The following is a 24,707-nucleotide window of genomic DNA, read 5'->3' as shown; positions in this document are numbered from 1 at the left end:
CAGCAGATGTCGCTGTCCATCCTGTCCTCCTTGTTGTTAAAGTCTTTAGTGTGTCTCCCCTCCTCCCTGGACTGCCCCATGGCTCAATGACTTGAGCATGTGCTTATCTGTAAGCCCTTTTGTCTTGTGTTTGAATACAGCCGCCTCTGTCTTTAGTAGATCTTGTTTCCTTTTGTATTAGTTTATCTGCTTCCTGAGTTTTGTGGTTTGCGTTTTGTTTGTTTTGGGTTTTGCTAGGTGCCTGTGTTTGTGATTATGTGTTACTTGTCTTCGGTATATTCTGTTTCTAAGTTTCCCTGTTAGTTTCTGAGTTCCTTGATTTATTAGTTTAACCTATTGCCTGTTTTGCCAGCCCTTGTTAATTGTTCTCACCTGTCCGGTGTTATTCTTGTTAGCCTCTGTATACAGATTCCTGATCCTGCTCTGTTCTGCGTGGAGTCATTTGTTGTTGATGTTATTTCTGATGATGGTGTTCTTGTTGACTGTGGTTCCCTGATTTACTGTTTGTTATTTTTGATTCCCTGCCTGTTCTCAGTGTATCCAGTTCCCCTTCATAGATCCTTTTGTTCTGTCAGTTTACTTTATACCCCTTTTTAGCTATGACCCCTCCTGGTCTGTTTTCCAGTGTTCTCTGATTCTGTTAATAAGCCCCTGTGTTCCTGTTGAGCCGCCAGTGGATCGCCCACTGCTTATTCTGCCTGCACCATGCCTTACCCCCATGATAGAGACTCCTGAGTCCATGACACCTTACAGCCTCACATCAGCCTTTCTCCTCATTATCCTGCAGCCTCCTGGCCTCGTCTCCACATAATTCTCCTACTGTTAGCATTCCAGTTAGACTCAGTATAATATGATGGGAAAGTACAGCTCTGGATGATAAACCACATAACATTATACACCATACCTTCATTGGGTCACAGAGCCGGGCTTCCTGAGTGAATCCTAGCAAAGATCTAGGGCTGCATGATGTCACATCACGATTAAATGGAGCATGTGCAATAATCACCATGGCTGTAGATGATAGCAAATAATAACAGAATTAGCTGTGCATCAGGAATAAAAACAGCAAAATTAATACAAGGGAGACAGTCTGAAAAATCATAACTAAACATAGACATAGTGAATCAGCAAAGAGGAACAGCGATCAAAAGTCAGAGCTCACAGACAGGGACAGACAGACAGGGTGGCTGGTAAACATCACAAAAGTACAACCTGGGAAATGACCACAGGACTGAAGTCCCAATAAAACCTGTAAATCATGAACTTCACAAACTGGGATTTATGGCAGGGCTGCCATTCAGAAACAGGTTCTATCCAAGGCCAGTGAATAGAGACACATAACCTGGTGTAAGGAGCTCAGAACATGGAGCCCTGAACAATGGGAAAGAGAAACATGGTCTGATGCATCATCTGTCACCCTTTTCTTACATTCAGATTCAGATCCAGCTCTATTGTCATTTCAACCACACATTATTAAATATATGGCAAAATCAGAAGTGCTTCTCTATGGTCATGTGTGACATTATAAAACACTTAACAACATAAAAACAGGAACTCAGCAATAGTAATGTGACTTGTGCCCGGTAAAGTAGTACAGATGTGCAAACAGACAGTAGTGTAGAGTGAACCAGTTCTCATTACACTTAATGTACCGGTACTGATATGATTAACATGCTGTATTCAACTGTCTTATTGTCTGCAGAATAAAGCAGTTGCAGAGCCTAGTGGTTCCGGTTCTGATGCTACAGCACCTCCTGCTTTATTTACAGGGATACACAGAAACTGCTGAGAGGGTGGTTTGGGTCGTTCTCAATGCTGTGTAGCCTTTGAAGGCATCTGCCCCGGATCAGCTCCTGGTCAGAGGGCAGAGACACTCCAATAATCCTCTCCGCCCCTGTAACCCTTTGATGCCTGTCTCTGTGTAATCTGGAATACCAGATGGAGATGCAGTATGTTAGAACACTCTGGACCGTACCTCTGTAGAAGGTGGTGAGAATGTCAGGGGGAGCTTTGCCTGTTTCAGCTTCCTGAGGACCCACAGTCTCTGCTGGGCCTATTTGATGATCTTATTACAATTCAGGGACCAAGTGACTTTATCAGCGATGTAGATTCCCAGGGATTTAATGTTCTCCACGTCTACACTGTGAAGCCACTAATGCTGAGTGGTGTTTCGTTAATGGGAGTATTGAAATCCACAATCATCTCCCTGCTTTTGTTGATGTTGAGAGCCAGGTTGTTATCTTTGCAGCAGCTTGCTAGATTGTTGACCTCCTGTCTGTATGCTGTCTCATCATTGTTACTGATAAGTCCCATGGCAGTCGTACTGTCAGTAAACCTGATGATCTGGTTCTCGGTGAATTTAGCAGATCAGTCATGAATTAACAGCGTGAAGAACAGTGGGCTGAGTAAATACCCCTGGGGGGTCCCTGTATTCACCATGATGGAGCCTGAAGTTCTGCTGGCAACCCGGACTGTCTGAGGTCTCTATCAGGAAATCCATGATCCAGCAACAGGTGAAGGTGCTGAGACCAGGCAGGGAAAGTGTTTTATCCAGCCTGTGTGGAATTATGGTTCTGCAGAGCTAAAGTCTGTGTACAGCATTCGGACAAGTATTTTTATTGTCCAAGTGACACAGCAACTATATGGAGTATGGAAGATACAGCCTTTTCTATATACTGGTTAGGATGATCAAACTGGTGTGGATCCAACAAAATGGGAAGGTTTGCTATGGTGTGACTTTCACTGACTCGTTCTAAGTATTTCATTACAATCACTGTCAGTGTAACAGGATTGTAGTTGTTCAAGCAGGTTGCAGCTGTTCTTTTTGCTACTGGATTGACTGTACTGGTTTTGAAGCACGTGGGAACTGTGGCCTGGCTTAAGGTAGTATTGAAATATTTGAAACTGGTCTTGGTCTGGAGACCATTTTTTTGCAGTCTTGGTCTCATCTTAGAATCGACTATATTTTGGCTCATTCTTGTCTTGGTCTTGGACATAAAAGACTTGATGTTTTATTTCAAAACCAGTCAAGAGCACTCATCGTAAAGCATCAATATTTATCACAAAGGCTTAATATTCATATGTTTGTTAACACAGTACTGTGAGGTGCGTCTTATTTAGCAAAATGTTATATTTTTATAGAAGCATGTTATATTGGACATCCATGGTTCAAATTATACTGTGACACAAATTTTAGGCCATACTGCCTAGTCCCAAGATGGTGCCAATGCTCCACATTTTATAGTGTGTCATGTTATTTAGACTCAAACATTAGTCTGTTTCAGGTCTTATCTCAGTCTCTCCCTGCCTTGGCCTTGATCAGGAAGTCTAGTGTCACTGTCATCAATCTGCAGTCGGGTTTTATAATCAGTTATGGCCTGGATTCCCTGCCGCAACTGCCTGCTGTCTCTGGTGGTCATGAAGTAGCCACTGATTTTTCCAGCTTTGGCCCATTTAGCCATTCTGATCCTCGCGATAGATCAGCCCTCACTGAGTGGAGAGCAACCTGGTCCCTGGATCTGAAGGCTGCATTCCGGGTTTTCAGAAATATGTGAACCTCTGCAGTCATCCTTGGTGTTACGGGCCCCAGTCTAGGGTTTGGACATAACAGAATGAAAGTGAAAGGGGAAGTAGAGTGAAGGAAAGACAGGGTGTGACGAACAAGGGAACAGAAGTAGACAAAGGGGTATTGTCCTGTTTTTTTTTGTATATTTTATTGGCACAAGACAGAGAAAGAATAAATAAACCCAGTTCAAAAGATCTCATGAGTGACCACAGCTATAATAACAAAGCACAGCTGCTGAACGAGACCGACAGCTAAACTTACCTAAGTGTCAAGATAAGAGAAACCAAACGACAAACTCTACAGCTAATGCTGTTTAGCCAAATGGCTACTTCAATATTAGTTTAAATACTAGAACTCATGGCCATAGGTGAAAATTAGCAGGAGAACATTTTAAAACGAATTTCAGGAAGCATTTCTTTACACAGCGTGTAGTTAGAGTATGGAATAGTCTTCCTGCTAGTGTAGCACAAGCTAAAACCCTGGGTTCCTTTAAATCAGAGCTAGATAAGATTTTAACAACTCTGAGCTATTAGTTAAGTTCTCCCTAAACGAGCTTGTTGGGCCGAATGGCCTCCTCTCGTTTGTAAATTTCTTATGGTCTTATGTTCTTACGTTCTAACTCCCTAACTGACTAAACAGCAAATAATACATGCTAGCAAAACAAAAATTGGTAGTCACTCCTTATGCACCTGAAACACACACACACACACACACATATGGAATCAGATTTATGCCAATATTATCAAGCAAAACTTTTTTGACATCAAGCAAAAACAAGGCTTCGAGAAGAAAAACAATATCTGAAGCAAAAGAATTGTCATCTCAAAAGTCAAATTCATAACATGCAAACACATGATTGGTCTTTTGATAATGTTTTCCTTTGTTTATGCTGCCAGCTTCCTCGCTCGCGCTCCCTGACGTTTTGTTTACAAGTCTGACACAAACTTCTCGTTTTTTCAGGGACGCGTCCCCATTGGCTAATAAGTTTTTGACTGACAGGTCAGTGCCATGGACATTTTTAATTAACAGTGGGACTGGACATTCACTACCCACTAACTAATTTTTACTGGATCCAACAACAAGCTAGCGGCATCTCTATCGGCCCTGAAAGACGTCAGCCCTGATAGCTGGATTCCCGCAACAGGGATGTTATCATGGACCCAGGTTTCAGTGGATACAAACACACAGCAGTCCTTCATCTTCCACTGTGTGTGTCACTGTAAGCGAAGCTCATCTATGTTATTTTCTAAAGTGGACGTTGTAAAGTAGAGCTGACGGTATCACTGGCCTGCTGGGGTTAGCTGTTAGCCTAGCATGCATTCCGACTCTCTTTCCTCTCTTCTGCCTCCTCTCACACGGTTTGTGCTTCCTCCTTCCCCAGGTGGCTGTAATAGGTGATGTTAATGGTTCAGTCTGACTCAGGCTCCTCAGCAAACCAGACCAGCCCAGTTCCTCCATATCACAAAAAATGTATAAGCAGGACCAAACTTTCCATTATAATTCGCTAGAATATCCATCAATATTCCACGGTCACATTTCTCAGAATCAGGATCAGAAACTTTATTGTCATCATGAAAAGGTATAATGAAAATTGTGTGCAGTCCCTTGCAGTGCAAAAATAATATAATATTACAAGCAATAAATAAATAAAATAATTACAAATAATTTTCTTATGTACAAAAAAAGTTATATATAACAGAGCAGTTTTTTGCACATTGTAAGTTTTTTAGAAATATTGCACAGGTTTAACTCGGTATGGTATTGCCCAGGTTTGTGAGACAGAGCAAATACCCTTCCGGTGTTCATTTATAATTGTAACAGCCCTAGGATATGTGCTGCTTTTCAGTCTGTTTGTTTTGGCTTTTATTGACCTGTTTCGCCTTCCTGAGGGTAACAGCTGGAACAGGTGATGTGCCGGGTGGGATGTGTCCTTCTGGATGCTGCAGGTTTTACAGTGGCAGTGGGACCCATGCAGCTCCTCCAAGGAGAGGAGAGTGCAGCCCATGATCTTCTGCGCTGTGTTGGTGACCCTCTGGAGCACTGCCTTTTCTTGAGCCGTGCAGCTGGCAAACCACACTGGCATGCAGTGTGTCAGCGGACTTTCCACAGCATCTGTAAAACGAGATCAGCAGCTCCTTGGTTAGGGTGTTGTTTTTCAGGACCCTCGGGAAGTGGAGTCTCTGCTGTGCAGAGTTTTTCCTCCTCGTTCCTGTATTCAGACTCATCTCCCCCTGTGATGAGCCTGACCACTGTGGTGGGTGGGGGTACAGACGTGTGTGTAGAGAGTGTACAAAAGGGGACTGAGCGCACATCCCTGTGTGGAGCTGGTGTTGAGGCTGAGTGCTGTGGAGAGCTGAAGCCCCATTTTGACTCTCTGTGGGGGGGTCGCTGAGGAAGTCCTTAATCCAGGGGCAGGTGGAGTATGAGAAGCCAAGGTTGTTTAATTTTGTTACCAGTCTATTTGGGATGATCGTGTTAAATGCTGAGCTGAAGTCGACGAAAAGAAGCCTGGCATAACTGTCCTTCTGTTCCAGGTGGGTCAGGGGTATGTGGAGGGCTGAGGCTATTGCATCCTCCGTCGATCTGTTTTTCCTTTATGCAAACTGATGGGGGTCGAATGTGGGTGGAAGTCCTTCAATGATGTGATTTCTGACCAGTTTCTAAAAACACTTCATAACAATTGGAGTGAGAGCTGCTGGCCGGAAGTCGTTTAGGCTGCTGTTGGTCTATTTTGGAACAGGGATAATGCTGGAGGCCTTCAGGCAAGGTGGGACAATGGCCTGTGTTAAAGACAGGTTGAATATTTAGTGAAAACCCCCTTGAGCTGGTCTGCACAGTCCTTCAGCACTCTACCTGTGATGCTGTCAGGTCCGGCCGCTTTACTGGGGTTTAATGCCGGGAAGCATGTGCCTCATGTCATGCTCCCCCACCCTGAAGATGCGGCTGCTGTTCACCGGTGGATGTGATGCAGTCAGATCTGGTGTTTTTTGTTAAAAGCGGCCGAAGAAGCAGTTCAGCTCCTCCATCAACGCAGCATCGCCACCCACAGCATTAGGTCTGGGTTTGTAGTTTGTGATGTTTTGGTCCCCCCACCACACCTGCCTCCAGTTGTTGCTGTGGAGGTGCTCCTCGAATAATCCCACTTGGCCTTTCTGATGCCCCTTCTCATGTCCACTCTGGCTGCACTGTACAGTTCCATATCACCAGACTTGAAGGCAGTGTCCTGACCTCTCTCATCATCCAGGGTTTTTGGTTGGCATACACCCTGATGTGTTTTACCTTGGTGATGGTGTCTGTGCAGTGCTGGATGTAAGAGAGTACAGACATACTGTACTCCTCCATGTCGTGAGATTCAAAAATATTCCAGTCTGTTTTTTCAAAACAATCTTGCAGCTCTGAGGATGCAGCTTCAGGCCACGTTATAACAGTTCTTGGTGTGGGGGGGGGGGGGGGGTCTCTTTTCCTGAGGGAGGTGTAAGCTGCTAGCATAAACAGGGGTATTTGGTCGAGTTGTTATTCTTATGACAATTACGACGCACAATAACTTAAGGGGCCAATGCATCAATGAACCGCTGTCCTTTGCAGTGGAGTATTGCCGAGTGTGCTCAGCAGAGCAGTATTGCAGTGTGCTCACTAGTGCAGTACTACAGAGTGTGTTCAGCAGTGCAGTATTGCAGAGTGTGCTCAATAGGTAAGTATTGCAGAGCCTCTGGATGGGGTTACATCTAGAGAAAATCAAAGCACACCATCAGCCCACAGTGTTTGTTGGTGTGGGCAACCATCTTGTGGGAGTCATTAGGTGTGATGATGCTCTGCATGGTCCTATAACAGCCAAGGAACATGAGGGCTTTTTACAAGAGCAGCTGCTCCCTGTGGCTCAGACACTGTTCCCTCATGATGTTCCCTCATTCCAAGATGATAATGCCCCCATACTCTCTGCTAAACACATTCAGGAGAGGTTTCATGAGCACCGGGATGATGTTAGATGCCTTCCTTGGCCTCCCAGCCACCAGATATAATCACCATTAGAGTTTTATGGGACGTTCAGGTGCACAGTGTGTGAAGTCGATTTCCACGTTATTCATCTTGCAATGATCTGGAGGCTTTTTTTTCTGAAGATCGGTCCAGTGTCCCACTGCAGGATTAGATGACCACACTGTAGGACAATCTGAACATATTATTGCAATAAAAGCCAAATTCCTTAATAGGCCCTTGAGGTTAATATACTGATGTATCCATTATTTTGTCCACCCCCTGTATGTTCCCACCCCTCAAAGATATAACAGCCAGAAGTACACAGAGGGATAATGTTTAATGGGGCCTGTTGTATGTTATGTTTATTTAATATGTTATTTTATGTGTTTTATTGTTTTTCAGATTTTGCTCAGAAAATCCTTCTGGGGATTTTCTTCCTGCTTCACCTAATATTAAGTTTCTTGTATCTAAGTGTGATTTTAGAAAATGACAAAGGTAAGGAAAACCTTTAACTGTAAGGAAACCATTTGACTGTAGTAGAGCTCTAATCATTTGTCAATTATTTGGTAAATGGTGTTTGTAAAATGTTTATAAACCTGAAATATTTTGGGGCTACTGTTAACAATAATGCAATATAACCATTTCTAGTTTGAAGTTATTATTGAATTACACCCTACTAATAAAGGCATATACTTTGATGTAATCAATATGAAATAGACAGTAATATATTCTGTGTAAGATGTAAAAAGGGCACTTCCAAGGATGGAGTGTTTTGTTATTAACTTGTTCTGTGTGTCTTCAGATAAAGTCAAAGTAAAAAGTTTGCAAACCCGTTGGGATTTTCTGTATTTATGTCTAATTCCCATATAAAACATGGTCGTATCTTCATGTCACAATAATGAACAGTCTCTTATAACTAAACATGCACAGATTTTCAGATAATTTTTGTTCATATTGAAAAAGTCATTCAAATTGTGAAACTGAAGATCGGAAAAAGTAAGTGAACCCTAATCTAATAACCTCTTAAAAAGCTCATTACAGTCAGAATTTAGCAAACCTGGAGTCCATTTAATGAAACGAGTTCAGAAGTGTGGACTAGAATTACTGTGATTGATAAAAAAAACACTGAAAAGTTTGAGTTTGAGCTTTTGACAAGAAGCATATCCAGATGGGAATCATGCCTCACATAAAAGAGGTTTATGTTCTCTGAAGAGCTACGAACTATTACTTTACATAAGGCTGGAAAGGGTTACAAAGTCATCTCAGGTATTTTAGATTTTCATCAGTCTACTGATAGGCAAGTTGACTATAAATGGAGAAAATTTGGTATTGTGGCTACTCTGCCTAGAAGTGGGTGCCCCACCAAGACGACCCCAAGAGCACAACGCAAAGTCATCAACGAGGTAATGAAGAACCCTAGAGTGACTTGAGGACGTCAGTAGAACTGGCTAACATCTCTGTTCATGATTCAACATTAAGCAGAACATAGATCAAGAAAGGAGCCCATGGCAGGACACCAAGCAGGAAGCCACTGCTGTCAAAGAGAACATTGCTGCATACCTGAAGTTTGCAACAGAGCACATGGACACATGTCCTGGGAAAATGTTTTCTGGAGTGATGAAACAAAAATTGAACTATTTGGGAGGAACAAGCAGAACTTCATTTGGTGTAAAAAGGGCACCTGCATATCAACATCAAAACTCTACAGTAATGTATGATGGAGGGAACATCATGATTTGGGCCTGCTTTGCTGTGTCAGGGCCTGGACAGCTGGGCATCACTGAGGGGAAAATGAATTCCTAAGTTTATCAACAAATTCTCCAGGATAGTGTGAGGTTGTCTGTCCATCAACTGAAGCTCAGAAGAGGCTGGGTGATGCAACAAGACAATGACCCCAAACATCACAGCAAATCCAGAGCACAATGGTTTCAGAAGAACAAAATCCACCTTTGGAGTGGCCCAGTCAGAGCCCAGATCTCAATCCTATTGAGATGCTGTGGACTGACTTGAAGACAACCAAAGAATATGGAGGAGATAAGGCTGTTCTGCAGGGCAGAATGGGCTAATATTCCCCCCACATGATGTGCAGGTCTGACCTGCAGTTACAGGAAACGCCTGGTTGAGTCATTGCTGCCAAAGGAGGGTCAACCAGTTATTAAACCTAAGGATTCACTTACTCTTTCCACTAGCACTGTGAACATTGAATGCATTTGAATAATAAGGACATGAAAGAGTATAATTTTTGTGTGTTATTGCTCATTATGCATTTCAGTACCTGTGACTTAGACGAAGATCAGATCACTTTTTATGACCAATTCATACAGAAAACAAGATAATTCCAAAAGGTTCACACACTTTTTACTTTGACTGTATGTATTTACTGATTTCAGAGAGACAAGAAGCTGTTTATTTCATTAATAAACTTTGTTGTATTAGAAACTGAAATTAACTGCAACTAATTCTGGCCACAGGACGACCTGTAAAGATCTGCGAGTTTGTGTTTGTCTACATTCTGACTGTAACATTGCTCTTTCAATTCTGGAAGCGGGAACATTTACTTGGTACGTATTTGTTTTACATGAAAATAAGTTGTTTAAATACTTTGTTTATTGAATACTCTTTTTAAATAAAATATTATGATTATTTTTTTTAATTTTGTAAACAGAGCATTGCAAATGATTTAATGCAAAAAACCCAATGGCTGTTTGACTGTATTTTTAGTGCTGTGACAAAATAATTGCTAATCAATCAAGCTAAGAACCAAATCTAAATGAGAAACTAGACACACCCAAGCTTGATTGCTGCCAGCCCTGATGAACCTACACATCACTTAAATAGAACCATTGCAGCAATATGGAGCTGGATAAGGGGTCTGAAGAAGCAGCAGCAGACCATGCCTCAATCAGAAGAACTTCCTGAAGACATGAGAAAGAAAATCACTGAAATACATCAGTCAGGAAAGGGGAACAAAACACTCTCTAAAACCCTTGGAGTGCAGTGAATCACCATGACAGCCATCATCTCCAGATGGAGAAAATTTGGAACTATGGCAGATCTGCCCAGGAGTGGCCAGCTGAACAGAATTACTCCAAGAGCACAAAGAAACCTGATCAGGGAAGCTACAGCAGACCACAAACGAAGATCTAAAGAACTGCAGGCCTCTCTCAGATTGGTTAATGTCTGATTCCATGATTAGAAAGACACTGGGCTATAATGGTGTCCATGGGAGAGATGCAAGGAGAAACCACAGCTAAGAGGAATATGAAGACTCATCTAATATTTGCCAAAAGACACTTTTGGGAGGATGTTCTGTGGAATGATGAGTCAAAAGTGGAACTATTTGGAAGACATGGGTCCTGCTACATCTGGCGTGTAGCTAACACAGCTTCCACACAAAGAACATCATGGCCACAGTCAGACATGGTGGAGGGAGAGTGATGCTGTGGGGAGGCTTTGCTGCTGCTCGGCCTGGGCGACTTGCTGTAATTGAGGGAAGCATGAATTCAGCTGTTTGACAGAAAGTCCTGAAGGAGAATGTCCATCATCAGCCTGTGCTTTTAAGCACGAGAGCAAGTCCACCTACGAATGACTGAAACGAAACAAAATTAAAGTTTTGGAGAGGCCTAGTCACAGTACTGACTTGAACCTCATTGAGAAATTGGGGCAGGACCTTAAATGGGCAGTTTATATTTAAAAACCCTCCAATATGGCTGAATTCTGAAACAATTCTGTAGAGAAGAATGGGCATAATTTCTCAAACGATGGCAAAGGGGGGAGAATTATTTTGTCACATGGGTGCTATGGGTCTTGGGGAATATTTGTTTGTTTTTTTAATTTTATTTTTAGTTTTTTTCCCTTCCTTCAGTGAATCAAATAATCATTTAAAAACTGTGTTGAGCACGTAGAATGTTCATTGTATTATACTAAATGTATTTGTTATCAGACACATTTAAGTGTTATGGATGTTAAAAATAGAGGAAATCAGGGCAAATACTTCATCACAGTGCTGTATGTAGCTGTATGACTAATGCTTTTCTCTCTACATTTCAGCCAAACCCCGTAAATATGTATATTTCTCAGGGACGTTTGCTCTCCCTCTCCTGAATTCTGTTGCTCTGGCTGTAGCACTAAAACTCAAAGCAGGTACATACACAACATTTGAGATGTTTTACTATGTAAACTTAACCAAACAACTAAATGGTACAAACCCTTTAGGAAAAATATAGATTCCTGTGGTTTAATATCTGTCACTTACTGCTCATTCACTGACCTCAGTTCTCAGTGATTTTTGTGATGATGTCATTTCAGACACAGGAAAACAGCCACTGGATCTACGACTGATTGTCCTGATTTCTGGATCTGTCTTCATCTTTAGCCGCTTTGTTATAGAGGTGTCTGCATACTGTAAGTATAACAAGGATACGATGCATAACTTACCATAAAGGTTAAATATGTGTACTGGGACTTTTCCAGCATCTTGGTGACTTTCCAGTTTGTTTACATCTCCACATGCTCAGCACTTAACCTAGATGAATATTACATATCAGCATCATTATGAATTCACTATATGGTTTGGCTTAGGAGGTAACATTTCATATCACTGCTAGTTTAATTGTTTTGAGCTTTTTTGCTCTTCCTTTATTTCCAGTGGTGTATAATGGCCTCCTGGCCAGTAGGGGGCACTGAGACTATAATGGTGAGAATGACAAAGGAAGGGATATGATATAAAGACATCCAAAGTGATACAGCCCATGTATCTATGTAATTCAGAACACTGCCACTGTCAGTAATTATAATTATATAATAATTATGAATACGCAAGTAATCATTAGTTCTCATTACACATTATCATTGCTCATTACATGCAATCTGGCAGCTACAATAAGCTCCTATTGATGTCTTAGTATTTTGAGTTCCAACACTGTTAATCTTTTTTAATTATAGGGTTGGCCAAAAAAGAAAAGTAAGTAGAGATTTTCGTTTGTTGTATATGTGCAAGTCATTTTTTCGGAAAAAATGAAATTAATGTACAAAAAATTCATCCGTCCATCCATCCATCCGTCATGGTGAACCTGGCACCTGTCACAGGAAGCACAAGGCAGGGGACACCCTGGGCAGGATGCCAGTCCATCACAGAGCAAAACACATTCACATACAATGGGATATTTATCTTGTTGGTCTATGTTCATGTTTTGGGACTGGGAGGAAACAGGAGTATCTGGGGAAACATGGGGAGAGAATGTAAACTACACAGAGCCCAATGCAGGGGGGTGTGAGGTGCCAGTGTTACCCACTGAGTCACCATGTAAACTACACAGAGCCCAAGCAGGGGGTGTGAGGTGCCAGTGTTACCCACTGAGTCACCATGCAAACTGCACAGAGCCCAATGCGGGGGGGTGTGAGGTGCCAGTGTTACCCACTGAGTCACCATGCAAACTACACAGAGCCCAATGCAGGGGGGTGTGAGGTGCCAGTGTTACCCACTGAGTCACCATGTAAACTACACAGAGCCCAAGCCGGGGGGGTGTGAGATGCCAGTGTTACCCACTGAGTCACCATGTAAACTACACAGAGCCCAAGCCGGGGGGTGTGAGGTGCCAGTGTTACCTACTGAGTCACCATGTAAACTACTATTCAAAAGTGAAATATCGATATGTTCACTCCAGTCAATTTCCAGTTTGGATCAGCATTGTTACCTAAATATCCAATTTGTTAAATATTACTTTATATTCTAAATTGCTGTAAGCTGGCATCATGGTATTTTGATGTGCTTTAGTTCACTCTGACCTGAAATTTGAAGTTTGGCGTATTTTTTGTTTTTTGCAGCCGTATTTATATCACTCTAAATCACTGTGATCTGGAAATTAAATTGGAAAAAATAAATAACATACATTCGTCTAGTTGTTTGTCCTGTTGGCATCAGACTTTGCTGCAGCATAATAGTGGCAGTTGTCAGGGACACATATGGTCACCCCACCCTGACTGGGGAACCTAACGAGACGCATAAACACACACTGAGGGAAAAGTGCAGGTGCTACGCAGAACTTTTATTAGACAGACAGAGAACAGAAAGAATCCAACATTGGAATATCTGGCTGAATATCTGGTGAAGATCAATTACACACAGTGTGCAAAATGAACCCGATGTCGTTATATTAATGGAGTCACTACAGGATTCCATAAAAAAGATGGTATGTTAGACAGCCCAGCCTGCAGGAAGTGCTGATCAGCAGGAAGTGCAAAAGGCAGCTTTAGCCCTGATTGTCTTTTCACTCTCTATGTAGTTTAGTTGCTCTTTTCCTTTGTTTTTATACAGTTTTGGTTACAGACTCTCCATTTCACTACATTCATATTTGGCCAAAAAAGACAAAACACAAGATGATAAACAAATTTAATTTGACTGGTAGCATTATTATAATTAATGAAAAATTTCTATATATACCATAACAATATTGTCATCATGAATTCTTTTGCCTACGATAATCATGTAGTGAAAATCTGATATTGCGACAGCCCTATCCTGTCCTTAGTTAATTCTGTTACTTTATGTAATTGCCATAATTGGCTAAATTCAATGTGATGCTGGGCAACAGTAAGAATCACATAAAAATAGGATGATTTTACTTAAAATGTGATATTCAGACCTGTGAACACTGTTGTAATAACTGTATATTTTTTCTTAGACTAAAAAGACAGCTGGGTTTGGTTGAGAGACTCCAAGATACTGAGCTGGAACTGGTAGGTGCCTGAGATGCATCTGTCCCCCCGATTGGTGCCCTGGGGCCTGTTTCTCCACATCAGTCTGACCGTCTTCCCTCAGATTATTATACATAATTGTGTCTGTAGCAGAGCTGTGTTCCTTGTGCTCTTCCACCTTCCCTGTAAGTATGGAGGCTGTTAGTACAGCAGGGTAGTGAGAAGCCTGACTGCCTGGGAGAAGAAGCTGTTTCAGTGTCTTGCAGTGATGGATCGGATGCTCCGGAACCTTCTGCCAGGTGGCATTGGATGAACAGTCCATGGGATGGGTGGGAGGGGTCTGCCTCAGTGTTGTTTCCATGGCGGATCACATGTTTCCTGTATAGATGATGGGTTGGGGAGCAGAGTAAACAGCGGTGGGCTGAGCTCACAGCCCTGGGGGCACCTGTGCTCAGTCCGAGGGCCCGGGAGGTGCTGTTTCCTATGGAGACACACTGAGGTCTGTCAGACAGGAAGTGCAGGATCCAGTTACGGGGGGGGGGGGGGGGGGTGTTCATGCCCAGCAGGCTCAGCTTCCCTACCAGCCTCTGCGGGATGATTGTGTTGAATGCTGAATGAAGCTAATGAACAGCATTCTGACATAGCTGTCCTTTTTGTCCAGGTGAGGGGGAGGACAATGAAGATGGCATCACATCTGGTCCAGATTGGGTGATAAGTAGGGGGTCTAGTCAGTGTGGGAGTTGTGGCTTCATGTGCCTCAATACCAGCCTCTAGAAGCTCTTCATGATGATGGGTGTGAGTGATACAGGCCAGTGATCATTGAGACAGGACATGGTCGGCTTCTTGGGCACTGGGATGATCCTAGTTGTTTTGAGGCATGGAGGTACCACTGCTGTGCTCAGGGATACATTGAAGATGTCTGTGGGGACGTCTGCCAATCGGTCAGCACAGTCTCTGAGCACCCAGCCAGGGATGTTGTCAGGTCCTGCTGCCTTCCACGGGTTGACTCTGCATAGAATCTAACCGACATCAGCAATGAATAAGCGAAGTACCTGGTCGTTCATAGGGGGGGGGGGGGGTCTTCCTCATGGGTTCCCTGTTCTGTGCCTCATCATGTGCATAGAAGTCATTCAGCACATCTGGCAGGGAGGCCTCACTGCTGTGTTGCTTGTAGTCAGTGATGTATTGAATTCCCTGCCACATGTGCCATGTGTCCTTTGAGTTCATGAAGTGGCTGCTGTTTTTTCCCCCTGCATCAGGTACTTTGCCTCCTTAATTGCCAGGGACAGTTGGGCCTCTGGCTGTAGTATAAGCCTGTCTGTCTCCAGACCTCTAAGCAGTGTCACTGTGCAGTTATATGTCTATGCAATAGTAGAGTGAGCAACCAATGCAGGATTTCCAAGTACAGTACCTACTGTACAGCCACATCTCAGTGAGGATAAGAGCAGGTCAAGAGCAGTCTTAAGGCCAATTCATACATCACTTTTTCCACGTTCACCTTCGGTCCACGTAAGAGTGAGTGATGTAGATTTCATCATCAGGTTTGCGCTGGATGGTGTGTGTGTATGTGTGTGTGTGTGTGTGTGTGTGTGTGTCTGTGTGTGTGTGTCTGTGTGTAGAACCCAAATTTTTATGTCTGGTGGAAGCCATGTGTCGGTGCATGTTGACTGCACATGTGCAAGGATGTTAACTAGGTGTTTCCAATAACTGGCAGCACTGACTTTCCCAGAGCATTAGGTCAACCAAGAAAGAGTACAGGAAGGGTAGTTGTTGTTGTAGTGTAGTTACAATGCGCTGTATGAGCAGGTGTAGAGGTGATTGACAGGGAGCAGGGTGATCGGCAACTGCATTCTGTGGATGACAACATGAAAGTATTTTTACCTTCTGACTCTCATGTAAAAGATACCAATTCCTTCTCCATAAACTAATTAGGAACATTTGTGGAGAAGTGAATTTCTCTTGTCTGATTTTTTTTTCTTGCTCCTGCAGAAACGTTCAGCTCCTAATTAAATTATGGAAGATTTTTAATGTTCAAGAGTCTCTATCCAGGAGGTTGAGTCGGAAGTTAGTTAAGAACAATTTCTGAGTCAAACTGTAAGTCTATTTCTGTTAACTTGAGTGCAGCTTTAGGAGTCGCCTGCTGGAGTTTCCATCTCTGCCTGACGGGTGGATTCATGCTCTGAATGGTGAAGCGTGCGTCACTCATCTTTGTGTTGAGAATGTGCAAGAGCCTGTATAATTGGAAAGACTGGGGGGGGGGGGGGGCTTTAAAACACGTTTCTTCATAACTATCCAATTAATAGAAGGTGATGAGACACTGACGTCCAATGTTTTGCTTCACTGAAGCTCCTTTTCTCAGCGTAGGGCTGTTTTGCACAGTCAGACAGTTTTCTGAACAGCTACGCTTCTTTGGCGTCATGTATAAATGGTCTTTATGGCGATACACTGGCATTCAGTTCATATTTTATGTGATATAAATGTTACTTTTTTTCTTTTCTTTTCTTATTTCTTAAAAGAATCATCCACTGTCTCACAGGGGCCACAGTGGGGGCATGGATACCCTGGCAGATTCAGGGGGCCCAGCACTTTATAGGGCCCCTGAAATATGTTCTGTAAACACCTGCATATGTGTCTGTGTCTCATGGAGAGCATGATGGGGTCGCAAAGAGAAGCACTTTAATGTACCTGTACTGATACTTCTGCAAATGGTAAATAAAAGATCATTTCATTTCACACAGAGTTTTGCTGATGAGATCATTATTCCCCCCCCCATTTTGCCATGGCTCCAGCTCCAGCCACAGGTTCCCACAGCCACCATTCCGGGCCCCCTAGCCGACCCGGGGAAATGCAAGCTGATCCGGGAGCAGCTGTTGCTCCTGCTGCATGCCCGCATGTGCCGGCAACGCAAGCAGACCAACAGGGAATCGTGGTCATGCTCCAGGCCCCAGTGCTGCACCATGAGGAGGGTCCTGAAGCACATGGACAGCTGCCAGGCCGGTACATCCTGCCAGGGTGAGTGCAGGACCACACTTCTGTTACACTATTCTGGGTGGATTCAGGTTGATGGAGGATCCAGTGCCAGGTCTGTTACTGTCATCTAACAGTTTGAACCCCTTTTTGTTCCCCTGCAGTGAAGCACTGCACTTCCTCCTGCCAGATCATCTCACACTGGGAGAACTGCATGCAGGGTGACTGTCCCATCTGCATGCCATCTGAGAACATGAGCATCAATGTAAGTCCTCCCCTCCACAGCCCCCATCACTCACCCCTGTGGTTAGCTGGAGCCCAGGCTGACCTCCTATCAGTGATAATTTGATACTTACATCAAGGCTTTGCACACCTAAATGTAAGGTTTGTGTTTACCATCATTTACCAAAGGACAAAACATACCAAATGTTCGTTACTGCGGCAGTATGGTTATTGTAGTGTGAGATCGCATAGGACAGTGCGTAAAAGTGCAATGTTAGAGGTGTGCTATTTGATGGATTCCCCTGCTCCTCCTATTGTGGGATTCTAGTGGGGCGATATGTGGTCAGCCCCCCCCCCCCCCCCCCCGCTCCCACACACACAGACACACATACACCTGGCAGGTTATGAAGTGGGGGATCCATAGGGGTCCTGAATTTTTAGAACCCCCCCCCCCACTGTAACGTCTGACGCATCCATCTTGCAGAGATTACTGACTGCTATGGTTTGTTGTATCTGGACGATTCCTGCTGACTGTGTGCATATGAGCTCACGTCGCCTTCGCTTCTGATGCCAGCCGGTGTGTCCTGGCTTGGACCTGCCTTCACACCCTCATCTGTAGGGTTACACACAGACTGTGGCGCTGATAGGTCCACTTTGGGACACTGTCCACTCAGCTCAGCCTTACAGTTGCTGCCAGCTGGCAGATTGTTGGATTCTTAGTTTTACCATTTTTATGACACTGGAAAGTGTCTCGGTGTCTCCCTAAAGAAAAGCATTGCCATCCCATCAGATGGGCCTCGGAGGGAAGAGTGCCCCCTTCTGGTCGCCCTATGGACATGGCATATGGCAACAGCTTGGGGGTACAGGGGTCACTGGTGTGGGCAGGGTTGGCACCCAACTCCAGACCAAGTCCCCCCTCCCTAATATACTGTCCCTCCTCCCAGCTGACCTCTTGGGTGCCCCCAAGGTGGCAAACCTGGTGAGAGCTGCCCCCCCCCCCCCAAACCAGCAGGGGCCCCAGACCACGTTCAGATGGGGACTCGAGGGAAAGGGCTTTGAGTGGCGCTTCAGATATCGAGCTTTTCCAGCCGCACAGAAACCGCTCTGATTGTGATGAATGAACACAGGGGGCAGCGAGTGGCTCAGTGGGCTGAGCCTCTGGGTCTGTGATTGGAAGGTAGCCAGTTTACTCTCTGGCCTCCGCAGGAGAGTCACATGTCTGTGGGCACCTGAGCGAGGCCCTTAACCCCCAGATCCTGGGGTGCTGCATGCTGGCTGACCCTGCACTATGACCCCCAAGGTTGCTCTCACCTACATATATGTCTGTGTGTTTCATGGAGAGCAGGATGGTGTAGGCAGAGAGAGGCATCCCAATGTACCTTTACTCTTAACTTGTGCAAATGGCAAATAAAGGATCATTTCATTTCACACAGAGGTTTGCAAGCCCAGGACCAAAATGCATGACATTGACGGCATGAATGCTGTTGTGGTGACTGAAAAGAACACAGTGGCCCCCACTGATGAGATTGTTGTTGTGGCCCCCACCTGTCCCCTAGGCTGACTCAAGGAAACTGGAGCTGATGCAGGGGAGGCTGTTGCTCCTGCTCCATGCCCAGGAGTGCCAGCGGCGTGAACAGGCCAACGGGGAGGAGTGGTCATGCCCCAAGCCCCACTGTCTCAACATGAGGAAGTTACTGAAGCACATGGACAGCTGCCAGGCGGGAAGGTCCTGCCAGGGTGAGTGTAGGACCACACTTCTGTTTCCACTCTTCTGGATGGATTCAGGCTGGAAGAGGATTAATTTACTGCTGGCCCATAGGTTTATCTGTGCTACAAGATTTCATCTAAGAGTTTGAACCGCTCTTTGTTCCCCTGCAGTGATGAACTGCCAATCCTCCCGTGCCTTCATCTCTCACTGGGAGACCTGCACACAGGACAACTGTCTGACTCTCCACTTTAAATCACGATAAATAATATAAACGACAAAAGGAGCAACAGCGTAAGTCCCCAGCCAAGTATTTGATACTGCAGCAGTATGGTTATTGTAATATGAGAGTGCAGGGAACAGCGCCCTCTGCAGGGTAAAAGCATCCTGGCGCTGCTTTAAAGTGGATGTATAAGCATCAGGTCAAGGGGCATCTGGGGAGTACATACAGTACTGCGATGGGGGGAACTGGGGAGGGGGAGGTGCCTGTGGTGAAGCTGACTGGGGCAACTTCGGGAACTACTCTGTCTTTGTCTGTCTTTGTCTGTCTTAATCTAAAATGTCAGTTAACGTTATGAGAAATGCTGCTGGGAGCTCCATGCACTTTTAGTTTTAAGATAATGTTGAAAAGTACTTTTTGAATTAAACATACAGTACCAGTCAATACTCTGGACACACTTACACACTCACCCACAGAAAGGTTTATTTCTACTGTTATTTACATTTTTGAATAAAGACATCAAGGCAATAAAATAGCCTGTATGGAATTACGCACTGACCAATAATGCTTCAACCCACCCACGTTCGTCGGATTGCGGGTAAGGCGCACGGACAGGCTAGGATCAGGCAGGAAGGCGGAATACGGGGAAAACGGGGATTTAATAAGGGAAAGCAGGGTAACGGGAACATCAGACGTCGACTGACAACAGCTATCATCAATGACAGACAATCAGCTGAGGCAAGACAGGGACTGAAATAGACAGGATAGATCAAAACAACAAGACACAGCTGGGTACGATCGGGGAAGCACATGTGGATAATCAGGGAGGCGTGGCACACACGAGGATCGGACGAGCTGGGCATGACACCCTCCTTTGATCAAATGGAATACGAGACGTTTATTGATATTTTCTTTAAACAGACACCAATGAACACAAATCAGTTTCAGTTTTCCCTTCACAATTTTAGACAAAATGGTGAAAACGACCTGTTTTTTCATTTCTGATTTTTCCGTCTAAAATTGAAAAACGACAGACACACCAAGATTATTTTTACTTATTTGTTTACTGTTTGCACCGTATGTAATGTCTTTGCACTTTGCCTGTTTTTATTAAATGTAAGTTTCCCTGCACTGTGGGATGTTACTTTAAAAAAAAAATTAAAAAAAATATTGGTCACATTAATTTAAAGTTACTCTGTTTCATGGTACCTACATTACTTGTTTGACAAAAATAGAATATAAAATGTGTCAATTGACACACTTTTGCAGGGATCACATGACAATCAGGAGATGGAGGCATCATCACCTGCTGATCACAATGAACCAAACCCAGAGGAGGTATTACTGGGGGAGAAGAACACAGAAGGCTGAAGGATCTATGGAGTTTAATTTGATATGTTTTGCCTACGGTTCCAAGTTTTACAGATCCTGTTTGTTAGGAGAAAGCGCCGTAGCTTTCACTCCTACAATCTAGTTATGTCAGGAGAAAGCGCCGTAGCTTTCACTCCTACAATCTCCTGTGTGAGGAAGCGACGCAGCTTACTACTCACACACTTCCACTTCTAGGACCCAGGAATAATCAAGACAGCACACGTCTTTCTGTTTTACTTGCGCAAGGGTGCCCACTCAGGTGCAACAGACAGTATCTGCGCCTCTGTTGAGTGTCACACCGGACAGTCCCTTGGCTTCTTTATTTATAGGGTAGGGGAGGGGTTACATGGGTCTTGTCTTTAACTAGTCAATGCTGTGTGAGGCCTCCGTGAAACAGGGTTAATACAAAGCATTACATTTCTCAAGGTGGGCCCCCTGCTATGTTGACAGAATCTGTTTCCTTTCTCAAGGTCTCTTATTCCTGCTTCACAATCTGGTAGGCCCCTCTGAGGACATCTTGTCTGCAACCCTTTCTGGGCCATGGGTTAGTTGTTAAGGGTTGCACGTACACATATAGGAGGATAATAATATGATAAAATACACAGATACACTCTAACACTGTTGGATCAACAAATTAGCTGTGTTATCAGTCACCAGATTGTGGGTGATATGTTGCAGTTCATTTTATCTGAAGAGTTGAGGCATTCTGCTTGGCAGTAGGGTTGGGCGATGTCTACCTAACTGGCACAGGACAATGTCTACAGTGAAACATTCTGATGGACGATGACATTGGGGTGCGGGGGGGTTGGTTCATCCTGATAAGGTACTATACATTTTTATATAGGCCGACATCCTTTTGCATTATTAATGACTATTTATACAGCCATTTAGTACTTAATAACTATTAATGTATCACTATTTCTATTTTTTGCACATTTGAGCCCATTCACAGCCCATCCTCCCCGGTCTTTCCTTACTTTTCCTCAGCATATTCTGCCTTGAGTGTCTAATTGTGTAGTTCTGTACTTAAACTCGTTGAGTGTGGATGTGAATGCACTTATAAAAGTACAAGAAGTACGCGATTTGACACTCGCAGCTATGCTCACTAGTCATAGTGATGTAGTCACAGCGTTCATAGACTTTTGAACTTTTTTGTATCACGTTTTGTTTGATATTTTCATAATGTCTTGCCTTTTTTGCACAGTAAAATACTAAATGTTATGTTGTGTTAAATGAGCTGTTTTGATTGTAAAATGTAATTTCCAAGTTTAGCCTGTAAAATATGCTCTTGTTTTTTTCTAAATAAAGATGTTATCAGAAACTTCATTCTTTTACTTTGATTTATAGTAACGTTTTTTTTGTCTCATGGCTGCTATTGATTAGCTAATCAGGAAAAAAGAACTTAATTTTTTAGGGTTAATATCTATATAATGATTAGGTTCGCTATGGCAGTGAACGGGAGACTTTACTCTGTAGTTGAGTTTTAATCCTCAGTTTTGTAATATAAATAAAAACTCGCCCACTGATTTACTGAGGCAGGTGCAAACCAGGTAGATATAAAAATAATGTTTATGCATGTGCCTAGCAGAGACACTGGAATTGTGGGTGTGGACAGGGTGGAGGGGGGTGATATTCACGATGCTGGCTCAGGACCGGCTCCAGGTCAACACTAGCTGGGGGCCATTTCGTTTTTAATTTCATACGCGGTTAATGCATTTAATTGCAAAATATATGCAGGAATAATAAAAAATGCTGTGATATATTACACTGACATCAACATATTTAATAATAAAAGTATACATATTAACCCTCTATGGCATGGTGTAACCTTCAGGCAACAAACCACTTTTTTGGCCCACACACTGCCCCTTTAAATTTTTTCCAAAAAAACATCACAGTAAAAGTCTGATGACAAGTCTGTAACCAATAAAATTTGAGGTGGGCGTGGGTTTGACCTTTCGTCTGGGGGTGGAACAGTCCTTTTTGCAACCATAGCCGGCTTGGACACACTGCTAGCAAAAGGTAAGATACATTTCACTTTTTAACATGTTAAAATGTAAATAATTTTGTATAAATAATATCTGTGATGTGCATGAATATGTGAAGAAGCCTATTTAATTGATTAAAGGCACTTTTTGTCTTTATTTATATACTAAAACGGTAGTCTTTCATTTGTTGCCACAGGGCAACATTGCGCAGTTAGACCACTTTCGTTTCAACAATAACATGCTCATGGATGGAGATGTGTAGGAATGCATAGTTATCACCATAATCAATTTTTTTGATGTACTATCTACTATTATTCACAGGAAATGGATGCAAGGACATTTTATGGGTGTAAGGAACATGATCGAATCCCAATGTCTGAGAAGCTGGCTGTAGATGAGCAGATGGTCCCCTTCAAGGGAAGAAATAGACTCAAGCAATACCTGCCATCAAAACCAAAGAAATGGGGCTACAAGATACTCATCTTAGCTGGCTCTGATGGTGTCCCACACAATTTTGAGATTTATACAGGGAGAGCTGTGCAACCCCCTGAGCTGCCAGATGTAGGAGCAAGTAGTACGTGGGTGGGATGTAGGACGTGGATCTTTTGAACAGAAGACGGCTAAGGTTGGAGAAACCACCTTGCATGTTGTGAAGTGGTATGATAACCGTTCAGTCAGTCTTCTCAGTAATTACATTGGAGCACACCCAGTCACCAAGGTTGATAGGTGGGATGGCAAGCAAAAAAAAATCATTCAAGTCCCCTGTCCTGCTGTGGTGAGAGAGTACAATAAGAATATGGGTGGGGTGGATCTGCTGGACTCTCTCATTGCACTGTACCGCAACAAAATCAGATCAAAGAAGTGGTACCACCGGCTGATGTTCCACCTTATCGACATGACCATCGTGACTGCCTGGCTGCTCTACAAGAGAGACTGCAGCAGTGCTGGGATGAGAAGAGACGAACAGATGAAGCTTTACACGTTTAAGTCATATTGTCAAGTGATCACAATTCTTACTGTGCTTTACCCCTCACTTGATAGGGATGTACCAAAACTGAACATATAACTGGATTTCACTCAGAATAACCAGGCCTTCTTTTTGGACTCTTTATCCCTTTTTTATTTTATCTTCGCTTTCCTCAAGCCAGGCATTTACAGGTGAAAAACCTTAAACCACAAAACACCAACTTTCACCAATCTATCTTATGAGCAAACACAAAATTTTACTTTAAATGCACATATATATATATATACATACCCACAAAATATACAATAAATGACCAATCTCAGCTTTAAATTTCCACACAATTATACATAACTTGTTCTGAATAAAATTCCTCCAAACATCAAAGTTTAAAATCAAACCACTGGGGAAACACATAAATGAGTTACTCAACGCAATAAATTGCAATGAAAAGCTAACCAATTAGACAATCGAACAATAGGTTTAACACTTCTGCCCATATGAATTATTAAAAGGAAAGTTCACCCTTAATACTTTTTTTTCTTTTTAGCAATTTAATATTTAACTTTTAGATAAACTAAAAATAGAAACCCCCCTTTTAAACCGCATTAATGCAAACATCTGAATCAATAAAACAGCATTCCACATATTGTCATTGAGACACTTACAGCACACCATTTATTCCTAATACAGTCAAATACCACAACTCATATAATGTTACAAGCCAGCACCAGCGCCTCAATGCCTCATTAGCGCACCCTATTAAGAAATAAACCCCACTCGCAACAGGTAGTGCTTGCTACAAATAACATTTGCAACAAAGTCTCCAACACGCATGGTTCATGGTCTTACCGGCTGTCCGTTCAGAGTCTACTTTTCAGTACACAATCACAGCACAGTTCCAGAAGCACTTGGTGTAGATTTGACCCTTTGCTTGTCGCGCTACCAATGCGTTTTGCCGACTTTATCCCAAATAAAGAGCAGGTGCGTCCGTTAATGCCTTCCCCTCGGGTGCACACAGGTGAGTAAACTTT

General features: G+C 43.3%; 1 protein-coding gene and 1 long non-coding RNA gene across 2 annotated transcripts in view; one reads left to right on the top strand and one right to left on the bottom strand.

Moving 5' to 3' along the window:
• The window catches only part of LOC125705349 (uncharacterized), a 180,831-nt gene extending 160,051 nt beyond the window's left edge, over nucleotides 1–20,780 (top strand). The window contains exons 14-24 of the mRNA XM_048971878.1: nucleotides 7,943–8,035; nucleotides 10,012–10,101; nucleotides 11,591–11,683; nucleotides 11,849–11,944; nucleotides 12,485–12,503; nucleotides 14,224–14,278; nucleotides 17,026–17,248; nucleotides 17,368–17,468; nucleotides 18,982–19,162; nucleotides 19,304–19,424; nucleotides 20,620–20,780. Coding sequence (XP_048827835.1) covers nucleotides 7,943–8,035; nucleotides 10,012–10,101; nucleotides 11,591–11,683; nucleotides 11,849–11,944; nucleotides 12,485–12,503; nucleotides 14,224–14,278; nucleotides 17,026–17,248; nucleotides 17,368–17,468; nucleotides 18,982–19,162; nucleotides 19,304–19,395 — 1,043 coding nt within the window. The 3' untranslated portion in view covers nucleotides 19,396–19,424; nucleotides 20,620–20,780. The remainder of the gene's footprint in view (nucleotides 1–7,942; nucleotides 8,036–10,011; nucleotides 10,102–11,590; nucleotides 11,684–11,848; nucleotides 11,945–12,484; nucleotides 12,504–14,223; nucleotides 14,279–17,025; nucleotides 17,249–17,367; nucleotides 17,469–18,981; nucleotides 19,163–19,303; nucleotides 19,425–20,619) is intronic.
• Nucleotides 20,781–23,822: 3,042 nt separating this feature from the next.
• On the bottom strand, nucleotides 23,823–24,707 carry LOC125705378 (uncharacterized). The gene is made up of 2 exons (XR_007381494.1): nucleotides 24,526–24,707; nucleotides 23,823–23,876 (listed from the first exon to the last, which is right to left on the bottom strand). It is a non-coding gene; the product is annotated as an uncharacterized LOC125705378 (long non-coding RNA).

Source organism: Brienomyrus brachyistius, chromosome 12 (assembly GCF_023856365.1).
Source record: "Brienomyrus brachyistius isolate T26 chromosome 12, BBRACH_0.4, whole genome shotgun sequence".
Classification (NCBI taxonomy): Eukaryota; Metazoa; Chordata; class Actinopteri; order Osteoglossiformes; family Mormyridae; genus Brienomyrus; species Brienomyrus brachyistius.
Note: the sequence above shows the minus strand (reverse complement) of the source record. Positions and strands in the feature narration are given on the sequence as shown.